At 37.8% G+C, this 22,491-nt stretch overlaps 1 protein-coding gene across 1 annotated transcript; it reads right to left on the bottom strand.

The window, feature by feature from the left end:
* Window positions 1-21,292: 21,292 nt before the first annotated feature.
* Window positions 21,293-22,261, bottom strand: LOC112856845 (olfactory receptor 2AJ1-like). Its single transcript, XM_025920148.1, has one exon. It carries the CDS (start codon window positions 22,259-22,261, stop codon window positions 21,293-21,295), a length of 969 nt encoding a protein of 322 aa, XP_025775933.1.
* Window positions 22,262-22,491: the final 230 nt, after the last annotated feature.

Genomic DNA, 22,491 nt, shown 5'->3' with positions numbered 1-22,491 from the left:
GAAATTTCTTCATCATTTTCAAGTTAATTCATCACTAGGAAAAGGAAGATATGGTTTGCTTCTTTTCTCTGGTTTGAAGGCAATCATTTTAATAGTCAACTGCACATAATACAAACAAATCTTGTCAAACTTAATCTGAAACTCTGGATTCATTTGTGAAATATTTGATATGCTAATGAAAAGAATATGTCTTTGACATCACTAAAATGAAACTGTTTATGACATATGTTAAATGTAACCAGTGTAAATGTTATGTCATAAAGGAGACCATTTTCCTTATTTTTTTCTTATCTTATTTTTCTAGTTTAATCTATGAATACGTTGAAAACCTATGTATTTATTTGTTTTTGTCAATTTTCTTGGGCTAATCCATTCAGTAGGACAAAACTGACCATCTTTCCTGTCATCTGTACAAGAAAACCTAGAAATTGTGAAGTGGGGACTTTATGCTTAAAATGTTCTCCTTCGCTTTGGATTCCAACCAGGTAGTGGTAATACTCCTTTCTGTGTACAGTTTTCTGCAATGACAAGAATCATCACCTGGTCTTTTTATGTTCCCTTTTCCCAAAAGGCTCACTCATAGCAGACTCATAGCCCTCCCTGGGTTGTAGAACTTTCTGTCAGCATGACTGCTTGTTCTGACTCTGTCTTAAATGAGTTGTGTATATAAACTGTTATGGGTATGTTACTGAGATTTGCATGGCTCATCTTTGAGACTGAAAAAGCAAATTTTATTTATTCTGGAATTTAGAGCTGAAAAACCCAATTTCACTTACTTTGTGTCACTTAATCATCAAAAGCACAATGTGAGGTGGAGACTATGCATTATCATTTCAACCTTTGGACAGTGAAAATGGTATTTTAAGATCACACAGTTACTAAGATTCAGGGTTTTGACCCATGTCCTCTTCTCCAGATTCCAGAAGGCATTGCCTTCTAAGAACTCTTGTTGGATTTTGTGCCATTTAGAAAGTAACCAATAAAAAGATGAAAATTCCTACCTGCCTTTTACCTAACTCTTCTAAACCCCAGGAGATAGCATAAGTAGGAAAATATTAGTTTCTCAAAAGATGGTTTACCAGATTCATGTTGGAAAGATTGTGTGTGTGTATGTGAATGCACATGAACATGCGTATAAGTATAACCATTATCAAGATTCATAGAGTTTACTTCATAAATATTTTCAGTTAGAGCCACATTCAGATGTGTAGTAGGTTAACACTAATACCTATGAAAGAGACTCAAGGGATTAGTGATAATCCTGAACTTCTAGTGGTGAGTTAACCAGGCATTGTAAATCTTTAATTTTTTTAACGTTTATTCATTTTTGAGAGACAGAGAGAGACAAAGCATGAGCAGAAAAGGGGCAGAGAGAGGGAGACACAAAATCTGAAGTAGGCTCCAGGCTCTCAGCTGTCAGCACAGAGCCTAACGCAGGGCTGGAACTCACGAACTGCGAGATCATGCCATGAGCTGAAGTCGGACGTTCAACTGACTAAACAACCCAGGCGCCCCATAAATCTTATCACATATAACATGATTTTCCTGGCATAAATGAAAACGTGACACAGGTAGAAAGTATAAGGAATTCATATCCTTCTACTTGGAGGAGATGATTTAGTTCCAATCCTTAACAAGAATGTCACACAAGTTTTGTTTTGAGGTTTAACTGAGTTGATCTATCAATTTCAGCTATCCTCTGGATATTCCCCTATTCTGTTTGTTGTGGGTAAAATAACACCAGTAATAACAGCTAACATTCATAGAGTATTTTGTAAGTACTCATCATTCTACTAAGTTCTCTCTGTGTTTTATCTAATTGCACCCTCATAATCTTCACAACAGCTGCTTTAGATCATCATCAATGGCCATCACAACTTCTATGAATTTACAGCAGTTTTTATTCTTACCAAAAGTCCTCTCTCTGAATCCTAGCCAACACCTATTGCTTCTTATGTTGTTAATTTTAGCCATTCTGACTGGTGTGAGATGTTATCACAATGTAGCTTTGATTTGTATTTCCTTCATGATGAGCAATGTTGAGCACTTTTCCATGTGTATCTTAGCAATCTGTTTCTTCTTTGAAAAAAAATGTCTATTCATGACTTCTGCTAATTTTTAACTGGATTATTTGTTTTTTGGGGTGTTCATTTTTCTACACTCTTTTTATCTTTTGATGTTCTTCTGTTTCATAGATGTTTCTCCATCCCCTCACTCTGTTAGGTTTATTGCTAGGTATCTTGTGGTTTTGGTGTATTGTAAATGGGATTGATTCCTTGACTTCTCCTTCTGCTGCTTCCTTATTGGTGTAGAAAAGTGGAACACATTTCTTTCTGTTGATTTCATTTTGTGTGACTTTATTGAATTTGTGTATCAGTTCTAGCAACTTTCTGGTGGACTCTTTTTTTTTGGCTTTTCAAAATAGAATATCATGCCATCTATAAATAATGAAAGTTTGACTTCTAACTTGCCAATTTGGATGCCTTTTATATCTTTTTCATGTCTAATTGCTGAGGGAAAGACTTCCAGTACTATGTTAAATAACAGTAGTAAGAGTGGACATTCCTGTCTTGCTCCTAACTGTGGAGAAAAAGCTTTCAATTTTTTCTTATTAAGGACAATATTTTCTGTCAGTCTTTCTTTATGTGGCTCTTATTTTGTTGAGGTATGTTCCCTCTCTCTCCCTACTTTATTTTTTTTTTTTTATCAAGAATGGATGTTGCACTTTGTCTAAAAATTTTCTGCACATATAGAGATGATCATAAAGTTCTCATCCTCTCTTTTTTAAAAGTGGTGTAGTACCTTGATTGATATGTAAATATTGAACCACTTTTTCACCCCAGGAATAGTTCCCACTTGATCATGATGAATGATTCTTTTAATGTACTGTTGTGTTTGGTTTGCTAGTATTTTGATGAGAAGTTTTGCACCCATGTTAATGAAGGATACTAGCCTGTAGTTCTCTTCATTAGTGGAATCTTTTTCTGGTTTGGAATCAGGGCAATACTGGCTTCATAGAATGAATTTGAAAGTTTTTCTTCCACTTCAGTTTTTTTTAATACTTTAAGAAGAATAGGTATTAACAATTTTTCACTGTTTGGTAAAATTTCCCTGTGAGCCATCAGTCCCTGGATTTTGTTTGTTGGGAAATTTTTGAATACGAATTCAATTTCTTTGCTGGCTGTTGGTCTTTTCATGTTTTCTATGTCTTCCTGTCTCAGTTTTATAGTTCATAGGATTCTAGGAATGTATCCATCTATTCCAGATTATCTGATGTTTGGAATGTAAATTGTTATAATATTCTCATAATTGCTTGCATTTCTGTGGTATTAATTGTTATTTCTCCTATCTAATTTGTGTTATTTGGGTCCTTTTCTTTTCATTAAGTCATGCTGGGGGGGTATCAATTTTATTAAATTTTTCAGGGGCGCCTTGGTGGCTCAGTTGGTTAGGCATCCAATTTGGCTCAGGTCATGATCTCACCGTCCATAGGTTTGAGCCCTGTGTCAGGATCTGTGTTGACAGCTCAGAACCTGGAGCCTGCTTCAGATTCTGTGTCTTCCTCTATCTCTGCCTCTCCCCTGCTCAGGCTCTGTTTCTGTCTCTCTCTCAAAAATAAATAGAAAGTTAAAAAAGTTAAAAAAAAAACTTTTTTTCATAGAACCAGCTCCTTGGTTTATTGATCTGTTATACTGTTTGTTTATTTTGTATATCATTAGTTCTGCTCTAATATTTATTTCCCCCCTACTTCTGCTGTTTAGGTTTCATTTGCTGCTAGTTTTCTGAGTTCTTTAAATGTAAGATTAAGTAGTTTATTTGAGATTTTTCTTACTTCTTAAGGTAGGTCTGTATTGCTATACACTTCAGTCTTAAGACTGATTTTGATGAATCCCAAAGATATTGGACAATCATGTTTTCATTTTCAGTTGCTTCCATGTATTTTTAAATTTCTTCTTTAATTTCCTGTTTGACCAATTCATTCTTTAGTGGCATGTTGTTTAACCTCCATGTATCTGTGGCCTTCCTAATTTTTTTCTTGTGGCGGATTTCAAGTTTCAGAGTATTATGGTCAGAAAGTATGCATGGTATGTTTGCAATCTTTTTGTACTTTTTGATACCTGGCTTGTGACCTAGTATGTGATCTATTCTGGAGAATGTCCCATGGCACTTGAAAAGAATGTGTATTATGCTGCTTTGGGATGAAAATTTTGAATATTAAGTCCATATGGTCCACTGTCATTCAAAGCCATTGTTTCCTTGTTGATTTTCTGCTTAGATGATCTATACATTGATGTAAGTGGGTTAATAAGTGTTAACATCCCCTACTATTATTGCATTATTATTAATGAATTCCTTTGTTTGTCATTAATTGTTTTATATATTTGATTTCCCAAAAACTGGGAGCACACATATTTGAAATTATTACATATTATTTTTTAGGAGAGACCACGTTTTAACGATATAGTGCCTTTCTTCATTTCTTCTTACAGTCTTTGGATTAAAATCTAATTTGTCTGGTATAAACATTCCTACTTTGGCTTTCTATTGATGTTCTTCTGCTTGATAGATGTTTCTCCATCCCCTCACTTTCAATTTGCTGGTGTCTTTAGGTATAAAATGAGTGTCTTATAGGCATAATATAGATGGGTATTTTTTCTTATCCATTCTGACACCCTATGTCTTTTCATTGGTGTGTTTCATTCATTTAAATTTAGAATAATAACTGATAGAGATATATCTAGTGTCATTATGACTTGTTTTGTTATTGTTTCTAGAGATTTTCTCTGTTTCTTTTTCATCTTTGTCACTTTTGATCTTTCTTTTCCACTCAATGAGTTCCTTTTCATTTCTTGCAGGCTGGTTTAGTGGTCACCATCTCCTTCAGTTTTTGTTTGCCTAGAAACTTGCTATCTCTCCTTCTATTATGAATGATAATCTTTCTGGATGGAGTCTACATGAATGAAGATTTTTCCCATTCAGTTCACTGAATATATCATGCCACTCCCTTCTGGCTTGTCATGTTTCTGTGGAAAGATCTGTAACTAATCTTATGGGACTTACCTTGTAAATTAGAGACTTCTTTTGTCTTGCCAGTTTTAGGATTTTTCTTTATCATATATATGTGAAATGTAACTACAATACATCTTGGTGTTGGCCTGTTTTTTCGATCTTGATGAGAGTTCTCTGTGTCTACTGGATCTGGATTTCTGTTTCCCTCCCCAGATTCGGGATGTTTTCAACTGTTATTTCCTCAAATAAACCTCTGCTCCCTTTTCCCTCTCTTTTTCTTCTGGGAGTCCTATGATATGAATGCTATGCTTGGTGGAGTAACTGAGTTCCCTAAATCTACCCTCATAACCCACCATTCTTCTTTCTCTCTTTTTTCAGATTCATTATTTTCTGCTTGATAGATGTTTCCATCTTCTGTATCACTTATTTGTCTTCTTCTTCCATCCTTGTGCTTATTTACATCCAGTCTGTTTTGAATCTCAATTATTGTATTTTTCATTTCTGTCTGGATGTTTTTTAGGTCTTTTATCTCTGCAGTTAGGGTCCCCTGGTGCCTTCCATATTCCTCAAGCCCCCCTGGTTTCCTAATGATTTTGCTTTAAATTCTCCATCAGGCATTTTACTTATATTTTTTCAATTGATTTCTGGCCATGACTCTTTCTTGTTCTTTCTTTTGGGATGAGTTCTTCTGTTTCAGCATTGTGTCTAAGTCACCAAGTCTCTGTCTTCTCTGTGTTAGGAAAGCCTGTTATGTTTACTGCTCCCGAGAGTAATGGCCTTATGAAGAAGAGATCTTACAATATTCAGAACCTGTTGCTTCAGTGAGTGTTTCTGATGTGTGCTGCATGCACCCCGGAGCTGTGTTTTGCCTGCTCTCTCAGGTCAGTCGTCTGCAGAGTTTCTCCGTGTGAGCAGTGTTTGGATCTTGGCCAGAATGTGTTGACTTTTAACTTGGTGTGTCCATGGTCTGCTTTGGAAATGAGACATGATGCTACTTCCACTAGAACTCAAAGCTTGCAAAACTGTTTTATCAGTAGATGTAGTGCATAAAGAGGTTTGTGCTGGTCTTCTTTGGAAGGGGCCCACTACGCTAGTCTATAAGCACACTTGCTCCAGAAAAGTAGTACCAGCAGAACACAGTGGGGTGGGAATTGGTGTAAGCAGGATACACAGGTGGTGCTGCTGTGCTGTATATTGAAGTTAATTTATACTGAGTGCCAGGAGTTCATTATAAACTAAACTCCCAGCCAGCTCCTTTGTCCCAAGAGAGGAGACTCTGTGCTTGTTGCTCTGTGGGAAGCACTCCTAGAAGAGCAAAAATATTCCCCTCATATACCCTAGGCATTTCAGATCACTGTTTTCACACTGTCTGTCACTGTGTTGCTTGCCAGAGTAGAGCAGCACAGTGAACTTTGGGCTCTATCACAGACAAACCAGCTGACTTAGAACTATAAAATTCAGTAACATGCTGTGGTGGGTACCTGAGCTGGTCTTTAGGGGGAAGGTCTTGCTATGCTGGGACTGATACAGGTTTTCCCCAGAAGGACACCTGTGGCAAAGCACAGGGACATGGGATTTGGAGCAAAGCAGGCGGAACATCTAGTATCCAGGTTAGCCAGCCTCAGCAGGTGTCTCTCTCCCTATGCTGAGGGATGAGAGAGGGAAATGTCACTCTCCAGTTCTTTTGCCCCTAGACAGGCAATGCCACCTCTTGCGGAAGTTCTCCAAGTATGAACAGACTTTCCCTCTGATCCTTAGCTGATCTTCAGATATTGTCATCTACCCCAGGGTTGATTGTCTACCTTCTTTCCAGGAGTATGGTGTGCTGTCAGGTCTCTAGCCCAGCCAAACCTGGGGACTTCTGAAATTTAACTCTTTGAGCCCCACTGGTTGAAAAACTCACAAAGATCAGCCCCTCACATTTCCTCAGCCAATGGCTTTGGGGAAGTGTTCTTTTTGTGTGTATCCTTGGGCACTCTACTCTCCCTCCCCTTTCTCCATGACCAGGGTGTGTTTGAGGGACAAAGAAGCCTAGAGTCTTCCTACTTCACCATCACCCTAGCACCCCTCAGTCCTTGTGTTAAAGCCTAGTTTTTCAACCAGTGGGGCTCAAAGACTGAAAGTATTGCTAATTCCAAAAAAAGAGAGAGAGAGAGAAAGGGGCTGAAGGTGTACCTGAACAAATCATAGCTGAGAACTTCCCTGATCTGGGGAAGAAAACAGATGTTGAAATCCAAGAGGCACAGAAAACTCCCTCAGATGTAATTGAATCAATCTTATGCAAAACATACCGTAGTAAAACTGGCAAAATACAAGGCCAAAGAGAAAATTCTGAAAGCATCTAGGGATAAGCATGCTCTAACTTACAAAGGTAGACACATAAGAGTAGTGGCAGACCTATCTACTGAAACTTGGCAGGCCAGAAAGGAATGGCAGGAAATCTTCAATGTGATAAACAGAAAAAAATATGCACCTGAGAATCCTTTATCCAGCAAGTCTGTCATTCAGAATAGAAGGAGAGATAAAGGTTCTCCCAAAGCACAAAAACTGAAGGAATTCATCACCACTAAACTAGCCCTACAAGAGATCATAGGGGGATTCTGTGAGTGAAATGTGGCAAGGACCACAAAGTGCCAGAGACATCACCATAAGCATGAAATCTACAGACAACATAATGACTCCAAACCCAAATCTTTCAATAATAACACTGAATGTAAATAGATTTAATGCTTCAGCCAAAAGACATAGGGTATCTGAATGGATAAAAAGACAAGACCCATCTATTTGCTATCTAAAAGAGACTCATTTCAAACCTTAGAACACCTTCAGATTGAAACTGAGGGGATGGAGAACTATCTATCATGCTACTGGAAGTCAAAAGAAAGATGGAGTAGCCATACTTATATCAGGCAAACTAGACTTTAAATTAAAGACTTTAACAAGATATAAAGAAAGACATTATAGAATACTTACAGGGACTGTCCATCAGGAAGAGCTAACAATTATAAATGTCTATGCGATGAATACAGGAGCCCCCACACATATGAAATAATCACAAACATAAGCAACCTTATTGACAAGAATGTGGTAATTGCAGGGGACTTTAATACTCCACTTACAGCAATAGATAGATTATCTAGACACAGGATCAATAAAGAAACACGGGCCAGAATGATACATTGGGTCAGATGGATTTGACAGATATATTTAGAACTCTGCATCCCAAAGTAACAGAATATACTTTCTTCTTGAGTGCACATGGAACCTTCTCCATGATAGATCACATACTGGGTCACAGAACAGCCCTTAATAAGTATAAAATAACTTATATCATACCATTCACACTTCCAGATCACAATGCTATGAAACTTGAAATCAACCACAGGGAAAAGTCTGGAAAACTCGCAAAGCATGGAGGTTAAAGAATACCCTAGTAAAGAATGAATGGGTCAACCAGGCAATTAGAGAAGAAATTTAAAAAATATAGGGAAATAAATTAAAATGAAAATACAACAATCCAAATGCTTTGGGATGCAGTGAAGGCAGTCCCAAAAGGAAAATACATTGCAATCCAGGCCTATCTCAAGAAACAAGAAAAGTCCCAAGTACAAAACATAACAGCACACCTAGAGGAAATAGAAGCAGAACAGCAAAGACACTGCAAACCCAACAAAAGAAGAGAAATAATAAATATCAGAGCAGAAGTAAACAATATAGAATCTAAAAATTTTTAGAGCAAATCAATGAAAGCAAGGGTTGGTTTTTTGAATACATAAACAAAATTGATAAACCTCTAGCCAGGCTTCTCAAAAAGAAAAGGGAGATGAAAATAGATAAAATCATGAATGAACATGGGAATATTACAACCAATCCCTCAGAATACAAGCAATTTATCAGGGATTTCTATGAAAAATTATATGCCAACAAACTGGACAACCTGGAAGAAATGGACAAATTCCTAAGCACCCACATGCTTCCAAAAATCAAACAGGAAGAAATAGAAAACTTAAAGAGGCCAATAACCAGTGAAGGAATTGAATCAATTATCAAAAATCACCCAACAAATAAGAGTCCAGGACCAGAAGGCTTCCCTGGGGAATTCTACCAGACATTTAAAGCAGAGGTGATACCTATCCTTCTCAAGCTGTTCCAAAAAATAGAAAGGGAAGGAAAACTCCCAGACTCGTTCTATGAAGCCACCATTACCTTGATTCGTAAACCAGAGATCCAGCAAAAAAAAAAAAAAAAAAAAAGAGAACAACAGGTCAATATCGCTGATGAATATAAATGCAAAAATTCTCTACAAGATACTAGCAAATCAAATTAAACAACATAAAAAAGGAATTATTCATGATGATCATGTGGGATTCATTCCTGGGCTGCAGGGATGGTTCAACATTCAAAAATCAATCAATGTGATACATCACATTAATAAAAGAAAAGATAAGAGTCATAGAATCCTGTCTATGAATGCAGAAAAAACATTTGACAAAATTCAGCATCCTTTCTTAATAAAAACCTTCGAGAAAGTCAGGATAGAAGGAACATACTTAAACATCATAAAAGCCATTTATGAAAAGCCCACAGCTAATATCATCCTCAATGGGGAACAACTGAGAGCTTCCCCCCTGAGATCAGGTACACTACAGGAATGTCCACTCTCACTGATGTTGTTTACCATAGTGTTGGAAGTGCTAGCATCAGCAATCCGACAACAAAAGGAAATCAAAGGCATCAAAATTAGCAAAGGTGAAGTCAAGCTTTCACTTTTTGCAGATCACATGACACTACACATGGAAAACCAGATAGACTCCACCAAAGTGTGCTAGAACTGATACATGAATTCAGCAGAGTCACAGGATACAAAATCAATGTACAGAAATCAGTTTCATTCATATACACTAATAATGAAGCAACAGAAAGACAAATAAAGAAATGATGCCATTCACAATGGCACCAAGAATCATAAAGTACCTAGGAATAAACCTAACCAAAGACGTAAAAGATCTGTATGCTGAAAACTATAGAAAGCTTATGAATGAAATTGAAGAAGATACAAAGAAAATGAAAAACTTTCAGTGCTCATTGATTGGAAGAATAAATATTGTTAAAATGTCAATAATACCCAAAGCTATCTACACATTCAATACAATCCGAAACAAAATTGCACCAGCCAAAGGTAGAAAAAGCAATCCTAAAATTTGTATGGAACCGTAAAAGACCCCAAATAGCCAAAGTAATATTGAAGAAGACCAAAGTGGGAGGCATCACAATTGCAGACTTTAGCCTCTACTGCAAAGCTGTAATTATCAAGACAGCATGGTATTGGCACAAAAGTATGGACAACTAATCTTTGACAAAGTAAGAAAGATATCCAATGGAAAAAAGACAATCTCTTTAACAAATGGTGCTGTGAGAACTGGACACCAACATGCAGAAGAATGAAACTAGACCACTTTCCTACACCATTCACAAAAGTAAACTCAAAATTTATAAAGGATCTGAATGTGAGACAGGAAAACGTCAAAACCCTAGAGGGGGAAGCAGGAAAAAAATCGTCTCAAACCTCAGCAGCAGCAATGTCTTACTCAACACATCTCCAAAAGCAAGGGAATTAAAAGCAAAAATGAACTATCAGGACCTCATCAAAATAAAAAGCTTCTGCACTGCAAAGGAAACAATCAACAAAACTAAAAGCAACCAAAAGAATGGGAAAAGATATTTGCAACTGACATATCAGACCTATGGCCTGTTTCCAAAACCTATAAAGAAATCACCAAACTCCACACCCAGAAACAAATAATCCAGTGAAGAAATGGGCAGTAGTCACGAATAGACACTTCTCTAAAGAAGACATCCAGATGGCCAAAGGCACATGAAAAGATGAGCAGTGTCACTCCTCATCAGGGAAATACAAATCAAAACCACACTGAGATATCACCTCACGCCAGTCAGAGTGGCCAAAATGAACAAATCAGGAGAGTATAAATGCTGGCGAGGATGTGGAGAAACGGGAACCCTCTTTCACTGTTGGTGGGAATGCAAACTGGTGCAGCCGCTCTGGAAAACAGTGTGGAGGTTCCTCAAAAAAAATAAAAATAGATCTAGCCTATGACCCAGCAATAGCACTGCTAGGAATCTACCCAAGGGATACAGGAGTGCTGATGCATAGGAGCACTTGTACCTCAATGTTTATAGCAGCACTTTCAATAACAGCCAAATTATGGGAAAAGCCTAAGTGTCCATCAACTGATGGACTGGTAAAGAAATTGTGGTTTGTATACACAATGGAATACTACTTGGCAATGAGAAAGAATTAAATATGGCCTTTTGTAGCAAAGTGGATGGAACTAGAAAGTGTTATGCTAAGTGAAATACATCACAGAGAGAAAGACAGATACCATATGTTTTCACTCTTATGTGGATCTTGAGAAACTTAACAGAAGACCATGGGGGATAGGATGGGGAAAAAAGTTACAGAGGGAGGCAGCAAAACCATAAGAGACTTTTTATTTTTAAAATTTTTTTTAACGTTTATTTATTTTTGAGACAGAGAGACAGAGCATGAACGGGGGAGGGTCACAGAGAGAGGGAGACACCGAATCTGAAACAGGCTCCAGGCTCTGAGCTGTCAGCACAGAGCCCATCGCGGGGCTCAAACCCACAGACTGTGAGATCATGACCTGAGCCGAAGTTGGATGCTCAACCGACCGAGCCACCCAGGCGCCCCTATAAGAGACTTTTTAAAACTGAGAATAAATTGAGGTTGATGGGGGGGTAGGAGGGAGGGAAAAGTGAGTGATGGGCATTGAGGAGGGCACGTGTTGGGATGAGCACTGGGTGTTGTATGGAAACCAATTTGACAATAAATTTCATATTTAAATAAATAAATAAATAAATAAATAAATAAATAAATAAGAAGGTGTGTTTTATTCTGCTTATTGAATGAATCTTGGGTACCTGTGTGGCCCAGTTAAATTCTTCGGCTCAGGTCATGATCTTGGGGTTGTGACTTTGAGCCCCACATCAGGCTCTGTGCTAACAGCTCAGAGTCTGGTGCTTGCTTTGGATTCTCTCTCTCTCTCTCTACTCTCTCTCTCTCTCTCTCAAAAATAAATATTAAAAAGAGAATCTTTATTGAAGAGATAAAGAATATAAAAGTTTTAAAAAATTTAAAAATATGAAAAAATAATTAAAATAATACAATAGAGTAAAAGAAAATATAGTACAACTAAAACATTTTTGCTCTTTCTGAATCCATGGAAGAAAATCAAAAGAAAGAAAAAGAAAACGACATAATCAAAAACAGAAGCAAAGAAAATGAGGAAAAAATCAACAAGCAAATAAAATGAAAGCCCAAGGAAACTAGATCAATTTTCCCTTAGAACTGAAACTTTTCAACACCCTATGGTCTGTAAATCATTCCACCCAAAGAGGTTGGTAGGTGTTTGTGCTGGTCTTTTGGGGAATGTTCCTGGAAAGCTCAGGTGGGTGGAGCTTAGTATAACCACTCTGTTCTCCACATGGTGGTGCTGCTTAGCTCACTGGGATCAATCAGTATTGGTGCGTTACAGGCAAAATTGATTTCCCCTCCTCTCTAGTCCCCTGTACAAGAATTTTGCACCCCCATAGACACTGATCAATCACTCTTTCATTCAGGCATCCATCTGCTCCCACCTTTCCCTTGTTTGTTTGTCCAAGCTGTCTGTCCACCAGGTAGCACCTCTTCCCAGAGTTTTGTCTCAGGTGCAGCTGTGTCTAAAAATCCCACATTTAAGAGACTCCCCACAGCTTGGACCCACGCTGATCTTCTGGGAAGAAGGTCTTGCTGATCAATGACTGGGTACTGATTTGTCCCAGATGTTCACATGTTTGTACAGTATAAAAGCCTCAGAGTTGATGATAGATAACAACACACAGAATGTACCTAGATTTACTGCACTCAGCTGGCATCTTTTTTCCAATATCCATAAATGTAACAGCTCTCCGACGTTCACCAGGACTTTTGCCCACAGAGTAACCATATCGCCTCTTCCAAATGCATTCCAAACAGGGGAACCACTTCTTCTGTGGCACATGGGCCTATCAGTCTTTGCTTCCTTCTCCTGGGGATTCACCCTGCTTCCTCGCCAGATTGCCTCCAGAGACTGAGCTCAAAATTTCAGACTCTGTGCTCCACTTTTTACAGAAACCTAGCAGTATTGAAACCCTCTCCTTTTTCCTCATCAATGGTTTTGAGGAACAGATTTCTTGTCCAGTCTCCTGAGAGAGTTTTCAGTCTTTCTCTCTCTTTTTCTCTCCAGCTCCTTTAGGGGGAGTGCTTTTCTTGCATGACCCTGATGAGTGCACTCTCTCACCTTTCCCCTTTCTATCTCTGTCCTGTCTCCATGAAAATGGCTCTCTACCCTCTGTCCACTGTGGTTTTTCTCTCCCCCAATTCACCTGTATGCACCAGGCACTGGGCAAGGTCTTTATCTCAAATTATGCACATTGTTGCATTAATCCTCAGATCAACTTCTTAAGAGTTCAAAATGGTTTCATACTGATCTAGCTGTGTTTTAGAGATGAGACAAGCTCAGGGTGCCCATTACTCTGCCATCTTAAATCCCTTCCTGAAAATACAGAGGTAAAAGAGCTAAAATCTAGTCAGGGCAAATTAAAAATGTTATAACCAAGATGCAAGCTCGAATGGATGCCATGACAAGCAAGATGGAAGCAGAACAAGGAATCAGTGATATAGAGGGAAAAGATTATGGAAAACAATAAAGCTAAATAAAAGAGGTAAACAAAGGCAAGAGATCATGATACAAGATTTAAAGAACTCCGCAACTTATTAAGAGGAATAACATTTGTATCATAGGAGTCCCAGAAGATGAAGAGAGAAGAAAATGGGCAGAAGGCTTATTAAAACAAATTGTATCTGAAAACTTCTCTAATATGGGAAAGACACAGACATCAAAATCCAAGAATCCAAGAAAACTCTCATAAATTCAACAGAAACAAACAATCATCACAGGATATCATAGTCAAAATCACAAAATACACAGACAAGGAAAGAATCATGAAAGCAGCAAGGGGAAAACAAAGTCATGAACCTACAAGGGAAGACAAATAAGTTATCAGTTTCTCTGTCCACAGAAACTTGGTAGCAGAAGGAAGTGGCATGATATATTCATAGTGCTAATTGAGAAAAAATATGCAACCAAGAGTACTTTACTCAGTACTGCTGCCATTCATAATAGAAGGAGAGATAAAGAGTTTCCCCAAAAAAACTAAAGTTGTGGGGAATAAGCTTAGGAATTTCCTGAGCTTGCACCAATGAGTTAACAAGGCTTAGGATGAAAGCATCCAAGATTAGGTAAAGAAAGTGGAAGCACCCTGAGTATAGAATGAAGGCATAGAGGAATAGCAGGCCACAGGACAAAAACATCTAAGATTAGGTAAATATGGCAACAGTATCCCAATTTAAGAAAAAAGGCATAGAGGAATAGTAAGGCACAGGATGAAAGCATCCAAGATTAGATAATCAGGGTGGAAGCTCCCCAACATAGCACAATAGCAGAAAGCTGCTTTCACAGGAGGGATGGACCAGAATAGGTACATAGGTAAACAGGGCTATAGACCACAGTAGGGTGAAGTTGCCAGGAGTGGAGCTAATTATCAAAAGAAAGGTGCCTTGTTGACCCTGAGATATCATTCTCTATTTGTCTTATCCCCTAGGCAAGCTAAGATAAGCAGACACGGTGCCTTGCGCCTGCTGTAAATAACCATCTGCACAGTGACAGGATTTTGTTTTGTATTGATCCAAACCCCTAACACCGCAAACCTTCGAAACTCCCTTTATCTCACACACATGAACTAATGTTCACATTTCATTATCTCTTTGTGCACATTCATTATGCTTGTAAACCTTCTGGTGTTAATAAAAACGGATCAAGGACCCTTAGTCGGGGCTCTTGTCTCCTCCTGGACATTAGCCTTTCTTCCATTTTAATTCTGTGTCCGCTCTCTTGCTGGACAAGAGAGAACCCCAGACTCACAGTCGACAACACTAAAGGAATTTGTGACCACTAAACTAGCCCTGCTAGAAATTTTATGGGTGACTATTTGAGTGGAGAAAAAACAAAACAAAACAATTTATTTCATAGCTTTCTATAGTTTTCAGTGTATAGACTTTCCCCCTCTTTGGTTAGGTTTATTCCTAGGTATCTTATGGTTTTTGGTGCAATTTTAAATGGGACTGATTCCTTTATTTCTCTTTCTACTGTTTCATTATGAGTATAGAGAAATACAACTGATTTCTTTATGTTGACTTTGCTGAATTCATGTATAAGTTCTACTTTTTTTTTTTGGTGGAGTTTTTCAGGTTTTTCACCTAGAGTATCCTGTCATCTGCAAAGAATGAATGTCTGACTTCCTCCTTGGTGATTTGGATGCCTCCTATTTACGTTTGTCATCTGATTGCTAAGCCTAGGACTTCCAGGACTATGTTGAACAAGAGTGGTGAGAGTGGACATCCCTGTCATGTTCCTGACCTTACAGGGAAAGCTCTCCATTTTTCCCCACTGAGGATGATATTAACTGTAGGTCTTTCATATGTGGCTTTTACTATCTTGAGGTATGATCCTTCTATACCTACTTTCTTGAGGGTTTTTATCAAGAATAGATGCTGTATTTGTCGTATGCTTTTTTTCATCTATCGAAAAGATCATAAGGTTCTTATACTTTCATTCATTAATGTGATGTATCATGTTGATTGATTTTGGATACTGAACCACCACTGTATCCTAGGAATAAATCCCACTTAGTGATGCTGAATAATTATTTTAATGTATTGTTGGATCCAGTTTTCTAGTATCTTGCTTAAAATTTTTGAATCCAGATTCATCAGGGAGATTGGTCTATAACTCTCTTTTCTAGTGGGGTCTTTGGACTAAACTTTGTGATTTTTAAACCGGTCATATTTGTTATTAGTGGCTCCCAGTGGAGGAGGTTTTACCAAGACTTATACCAAACTACTGTTTGGTTGTCCCAGACACATGGAAAATAACAATATGTCTATTTAGGCTCCCAGGGGACTACTAATTACCTGGCTCTTCAGCTCCCCAACACACTTGATTTACAATTCTGACATTCAGAAAGCCCTGGGAGGTGAGAACATTAGATACATTGTATAGACCCCCCCCCAGGGAGAAACTGGGAGTTTTGTTGTTGTTGTTGTTATGTTGTTGTTGTTGTTGTTGTTGTTGTTGTTGTTTGCCTACCAAATCTGAGCTGAGCCAGAAAGAATAGCCTCCAGGAATGGTTGTTCCCTCAAATAAAACTGTGTTTGTTTTATGTAGTCCTGGAGGACTTGTGAAATCCAAGTCATGTCAGCTCCCAGACCTACATGATTTGAGGGTTTTTCCTTGTTTGGCAGCAACAAAATTTGGGATGCTAGATGTCCAGATGAGCTCCTTCCAGATAGAAGCTAGAGAATAGGTTTTATTGCTGAGGTGACTGAGAGAGGAAATTCAGGGGAATTGTCCAGTGTTTTTTTGTTATTGTTTTGTTTTGTTTTTGTTTTGTTTTGTTTTATTTTATTTTGTTTTGTTTTGTGTGTGTGTGTGTGTGTGTGTGTGTGTCGGGGGGGGGGGGAGAACTCCCAGGAGGATTACTATGAGCCCTTAGCTGTTCTAGAAGCTCTACCTTCAGACAGTACCTGGGAAAGCATACAAAGACTTTCTAGAGATAAACTGTGAGATGGGCATTTTTGCCAGCTCCCTCTCCACTTTGTAGTTATATCCAGGGGGAGTACTTTCATGCTCATTTAACAACTGTTTATTTGTTTGCTAGTGTTTGGTGAGACTTGAGATTGCAAGTCCCATGAATATTACAGCTAAGCTATTTCCATCCCTACGTGGCAGTTTCAAAAATTGGAGCGCTAAATGTGTGCTCCAGACCAACCTCTCCTTAGGAAGATTTTTTTAAATTTTTTTAATGATTATTTATTTTTGACAGAGAGAGAGAAGGAAAGCATGAGTGGGGGAGGGGCAGAGAAAGAGGGAGACACAGAATCTGAAGCAGGCTTCAGGCTGTCAAAACAGAGCCCGACACAGGGTTCGAAGTCATGGGCCATGAGATCATGACCTGAGCCAAAGTCAGAAGCTCAACCGACTGAGCCACCCAGTACTGCAAGGAAGAATCTTCATGTTGAAAGTTCCCTCCTGATTATAAGGCAATGTTTCTTGGGTGAGGTTAATGGGATAATTGTGTCTCAACCTTTAATACCTGTTTTGATTTGGATATTTTCCCCTGATGTATAAGAGTCAATCAACGAGTTATTGGACACCTCTCAAAGGAAATTGATCAATGCATAGATGTATATTCAGTGTGTTCATGGGGGGAGGGAAATTAAGAAGTCATCTTGGTGACATCATTCTTCAGTTCTTTTGAATACATAACCAGAAGTGGGACTGTTGGATCATCTAGCATATATATATATATATATATATAGAGAGAGAGAGAGAGAGAGAGAGAGGAATCACAATACTATTTTCCTAAGCAGTTGCACCTTTTTACAATTGCACCAGAGTGCACAAAATTTCAAATTGCTCCACATCCTCACCAACACTTGTTATTTTCAAGTTTTTGTTTTTAATAGTAAAATTTAAAATATTGTGAAGTGATGAATCACTCTGGCTTTGATTTTCATTTCTCTAATGATAAGCTGAGCATCTTTTCATAGTCCCATTAGTAATTGGTGTATCATATTTGGATAATGGCCTATTCAAGCTTTGTATTCATTTTAATTGGGTTATTTTACATTGTTATAAGTTACTTATATATTTGGATTTTAACATTTTATCAGATATATGATTTGCAAATACTTTCTCCCATTATGTAGGTTGTCTTCTCACTCAGTCCATTGTATCTTTGGAGGCACAAAAAGGTGTAAGTTTATATAGCCCCATTTATCTATTTTCCTTATGTTGCTTATACTTTTGGTGTTACATTCTCATGTTGTCAAATGCAATGTCACGAAGACTTCCCTGTGTTTTCTTCTAGGATTTTTAACATTTTTGGCCTTTCAGTTAAGTCTTTCAATTAAGTCTTAAGTCTTGCCTATGTGTCTGTTATTTCAATAGTACTTTTTTTTTTATTTATGTCTGTGACTTTGTAATACATCTTGAGTCATTTAAATTGGTTCTTTTCAAAGATTGATTTGACTATTCAATGTCCCTTAGAATTCTATGTGAATTCTAAGATACATCTTTAAATGTCTTAAAAATGCTTTTGAGATTCTGAGAAGGATTGCATTGAATCTGTAGATCACTTTGGATAGTATTGATCGGGACTGCATTGAATCTATAGGTCATTCTGGGTGGTCTTGATATCTTAACTACATTAAGTCTACACAGGGTATTGTTGTTTTCATTTATGTGTGTCTTTAATTTCTTTGAGTAATTGTTTCTAATTTTCAATAAATTTGTAGTTTTCACTTGCTTTGATAGGTTTATTCTTAAGTATTTTTAAAAAAAAATTTTTTTTTTCAACGTTTATTTATTTTTGGGACAGAGAGAGACAGAGCATGAACGGGGGAGGGGCAGAGAGAGAGGGAGAATCTGAAGCAGGCTCCAGGCTCTGAGATGTCAGCACAGAGCCCAACACAGGGCTCAAACTCACGTACTGTGAGATCATGACCTGAGCTGAAGTCGGACACTTAACCGTCTGAGCCATCCAGGAGCCCCATGATGTGTAATCTTCTTAATGTGCTATTGAATTTAGTTTGCTAGAATTTGTGGATATAACATAGATCATGTTTTCCATTTTTTTTTCTTTCCAGAATTCTCATATCTGGCTAGACACTTTATCGATTTTGCTTCTGTATCTGTTCATTATTTTTTCCTACTTCTTTGTTCTTTCTAGGAACTTGGGGCAGAATTCCTTCAGGTCAAAAATTTAGTTTTTACCTGCATTTATACTACTGCTAATTTTACTATATTGTGTTTTCACTTAAACTAGTATCTTTGTCATAATATGTTCACTTGATTCATTTTAATTTTTGTTATTAATTCATAATGCTGGTATTTTGCCTATATTATATCTTTGGGAAATCTTAACACTTGTGCTTCTGATGGAGTATTTATTCCAGTTTTCTGTCTTTCTTTATAGGTGGTTGCAATTATTTAGGCCTTAGAGCTCCTACCCTCAGGAACTCCTGCCACTCTAGTAGTTGCCAATGAAGTAGGATGTAATTCCACCTCACTCTAGAATATACTAGAAGACTTAGCTGACTGTGCCTGTTTGCTGCCATGTGCAAAAAAATTAGGAATAACAAGTGAGGGCAACAAAGTTAACTGTGCTTCTTAAAATACAAAGAAAGCATTCTCCTTAAGCATAGAAAATTCTTTAAACCAAAACAATTAACTGCCCCCCCAAAAAATACTCCACAAATTTATGAAAATCTATAATTTATGAAAATATATCTGTATTATAAACTAGAGTAACAAAACTTTGGTTCAGGTGATACCCATTAGAAAGTGAGGAAAATGACTGCTATGTACTACACTGACTAAAGAAAACCACAACTGCCCTGTTCTTCACTGACCTCACTAAAAGTGTGCATATATTTAATATCACAAATTTTCCATACAGGGATTATAGGAGGGAGCCAGAGGCTGATAGTGTTTAATTTTTTAAATTCTTTTTAATAATTACAACACTTATTTATTTATTTATTTATTTATTTAATGTATGTATGTATGTATTTAAAGAGCATAGGGACTAGGGGTGGGGAGAAGGGAAGAAGGAGAGAGAGGGAGAGAAAAAGAGAAAGAGAGAGAGAAAGAGAGAGAAAGAGAGAAAATCTTAAGCAGTTTCCACACTCAGCATGGAGGCCCAATGCAGTGCTAAATTCCACAACCCCAGGATGATGACCTGAGCTGAAATCAACAGTTGGACACTCAACCAACCAAGAGTTATAGCACCCAGGTGCCCCAATAATTGCAACTTTAAAAAATTTGGGTTTTATTTTTTTTATTATTAAAGTAGCAAAGTCACATATTTTTCTTGAATAAAATTTTAAATTGATTTTATATACTAGAAGAAAGATTTGTCTTGTTTTGTTTTGTTCTTTGTTCTCATCTTTGACCAAAGGCTGCTTTTAACACTCAGCTACTTCGCATCCAACTTGAAATAAATATGGCACATCTTTGTCACCTATAAAATAAAGCCTTAATTACCATGCATAGGAGAAAGCTCTTAGAAAAAGCTTAGTTCACTGGCTTTCATACTGAGTGTTAAATGAGTTTTCTGGCTTTCAGATGCATGGATGTGTGTAACATAAAACTTTGGGGCCCCTGGATGGCTCAGCTGGTTAATCCTCCAACTTCAGCTCAGGTCACGATCTTGCGGTTTGTAAGTTTGAGCCCCACATCAGGCTCTGTGCTGATAGCTCAGAGCCTGGAGCCTGCATCAGATTCCATGACTCCCTCTCTCCCTGACCATCCTCTGCTCATGCTCTGTCTCTCAAAAAATAAATAAACATTAAAAACTTTAAAAGCAAAACAAAAGACTTTCTTGTTGCCTCCACTGTTCTAACCAATTTACATACATTAATTCTACCCCTCTCATAAATGTTACAAAGTAAGTAATATTATTTTATTCCAATTTCTCAAATTGTCAGGTTCTGCCCTCTTGTTTTGTGATGTTTGCATTGTAAAATGGGTACAAAGTCAGAATACAACGAAAACTGAAAATTTGTTGAGACCAAGATAAAGGAGGCATGTTTATATTTTGTTCCTCATGAAACAAAATGCTGACTACTGGGTTGCAGGTGTATGAGCTTTTGCCAATCTGATATCTGCTTTGGTAATTCAAGGAAGATTAAATTATTTTAATTCCATAACAGTTGAGTACTGCTGTTAGAAATTATGCTTCCTCATCCAACCCTGAATTTGTGAATTCTGTCACTGTTCCTAGGAGCATCGCACACCTTCTTATTCAGAGGTATGTTTAATGAAATGAGTACTTTAATTACTTGGGCATATATGAGAAAGAATGATGCTTTGTGTTATTTAGAAAAGCAGTGTAGTTTCAGGATTTCCTGTTGGAAGAACTGAATCTTTGGGTGGTGTTGTGAGGACATCAATAAGTTATTTTAAGTTTTGTTTTTATTTTCACACAATAAGGGTGTTGGAACAAATGACCTCTCATATATCCATGAGTCCCATGCTGAATTTGTCAAGTCCTAAAGGATCTTAAAGACAATTCAGAGAAATATGCTAATATATGGTTATAATTAGGTGTAGCAAGCTCGGTGGTGTTTCACCTTTTTCAGGAAGCATCTACTAATGACTATACTCTTCATAGCTGCTATTACATCCTTGTTTCTCAGGCTATAGATGAGAGGGTTAAGCATAGGGGTAAGAATAGCATTAAACATAAAGAGGGACTGGTTTATTTTGGGGGTCTTAAAGGATCCTGGCCTCATGTAGACCAATACAGCAGGACCAAAGTAAAGGCTGACCACACAGAGATGGGAGAAGCATGTGGCCAAGGCCTTGTTCTTGCCTTCAGGGGAATTCATGTGGACAACAGCAAGGAATATACGGATATAAGAAGCCAGGATAAGACTCAGAGGGATGAGGACCACCAGAAAGCTTGAGACCACCACTGAATTTACATAGGCTGAAATGTCCTCACAAGTGAGCTTCAGGAGTGCCATGACCTCACACAAGAAGTGTGGGATCTCTCGAGGATGACAGATGGGTAAGTGCATGACATAGGCTGTATGAACCAGTGAAGTTATTGCCCCTCCGACCCAGGACCCAATGACCATCTGTTTACAAATGGTATGGCTCATCATGACTGAATAACGCAGTGGATTGCAGATGGCAATGTAGCGGTCATAGGACATGAGGGTAAGCAGAAGGCACTCAGAAATTCCCAAGGTTAAGCTGAATAAGATCTGGGATCCACAACCAATCTGTGATATGGTTCTCTTCCCTGAGAAGAAATTTGTGGCCATTTTGGGGACAGTAGTTGAGATCAGAGCCACATCAATAAGGGAAAGCTGACTGAGCAGGAAGTACATAGGACAGTGGAGTCGAGAATCCAGCCAGATGAGGAGAATGAGAACAGCATTGCCTATCACAGCCATAAGATAGACCAGAAGAATGAGGAAGATAAGGATCACAAGGTGGCTGAACTCAGGCCAGAGCCCCAAAAGAATAAAATCTGTGGTGACAGTCTTATTGTTTTTCTCCATGGCCGAACATCATGGCTCAGAACACAATGGTAAGAACACTGTTCCATTTGATGTGTTATTGCACATCTGGTATACTTTTCTTACTCCCAGGTCTCCTCTGAATATGTCCATGCTGAATTCTTCCTTGTTGTGATCTCCTTAGTATTATCAACTTCTCAATATATAAAGTTTTCATTAACTACCACTCATGAATTATTTAATAAACAATGATTTATACACTGTATCTGCTA

This window comes from Puma concolor, chromosome A1, assembly GCF_028749965.1.
Source record: "Puma concolor isolate L17-30 chromosome A1, mPumCon1.1.hap2, whole genome shotgun sequence".
In the NCBI taxonomy this organism is placed as follows: domain Eukaryota; kingdom Metazoa; phylum Chordata; class Mammalia; order Carnivora; family Felidae; genus Puma; species Puma concolor.
The sequence above is the reverse complement of the archived record's forward strand: the minus strand, read 5'-3'. Positions and strand labels throughout refer to the sequence as shown.

Bases quoted from the DNA above. Each gene is read 5' to 3' on its own strand.
- LOC112856845 (XM_025920148.1), bottom strand. From the start codon at position 22,261: ATGGAGAAAAACAATAAGACTGTCACCACAGATTTTATTCTTTTGGGG.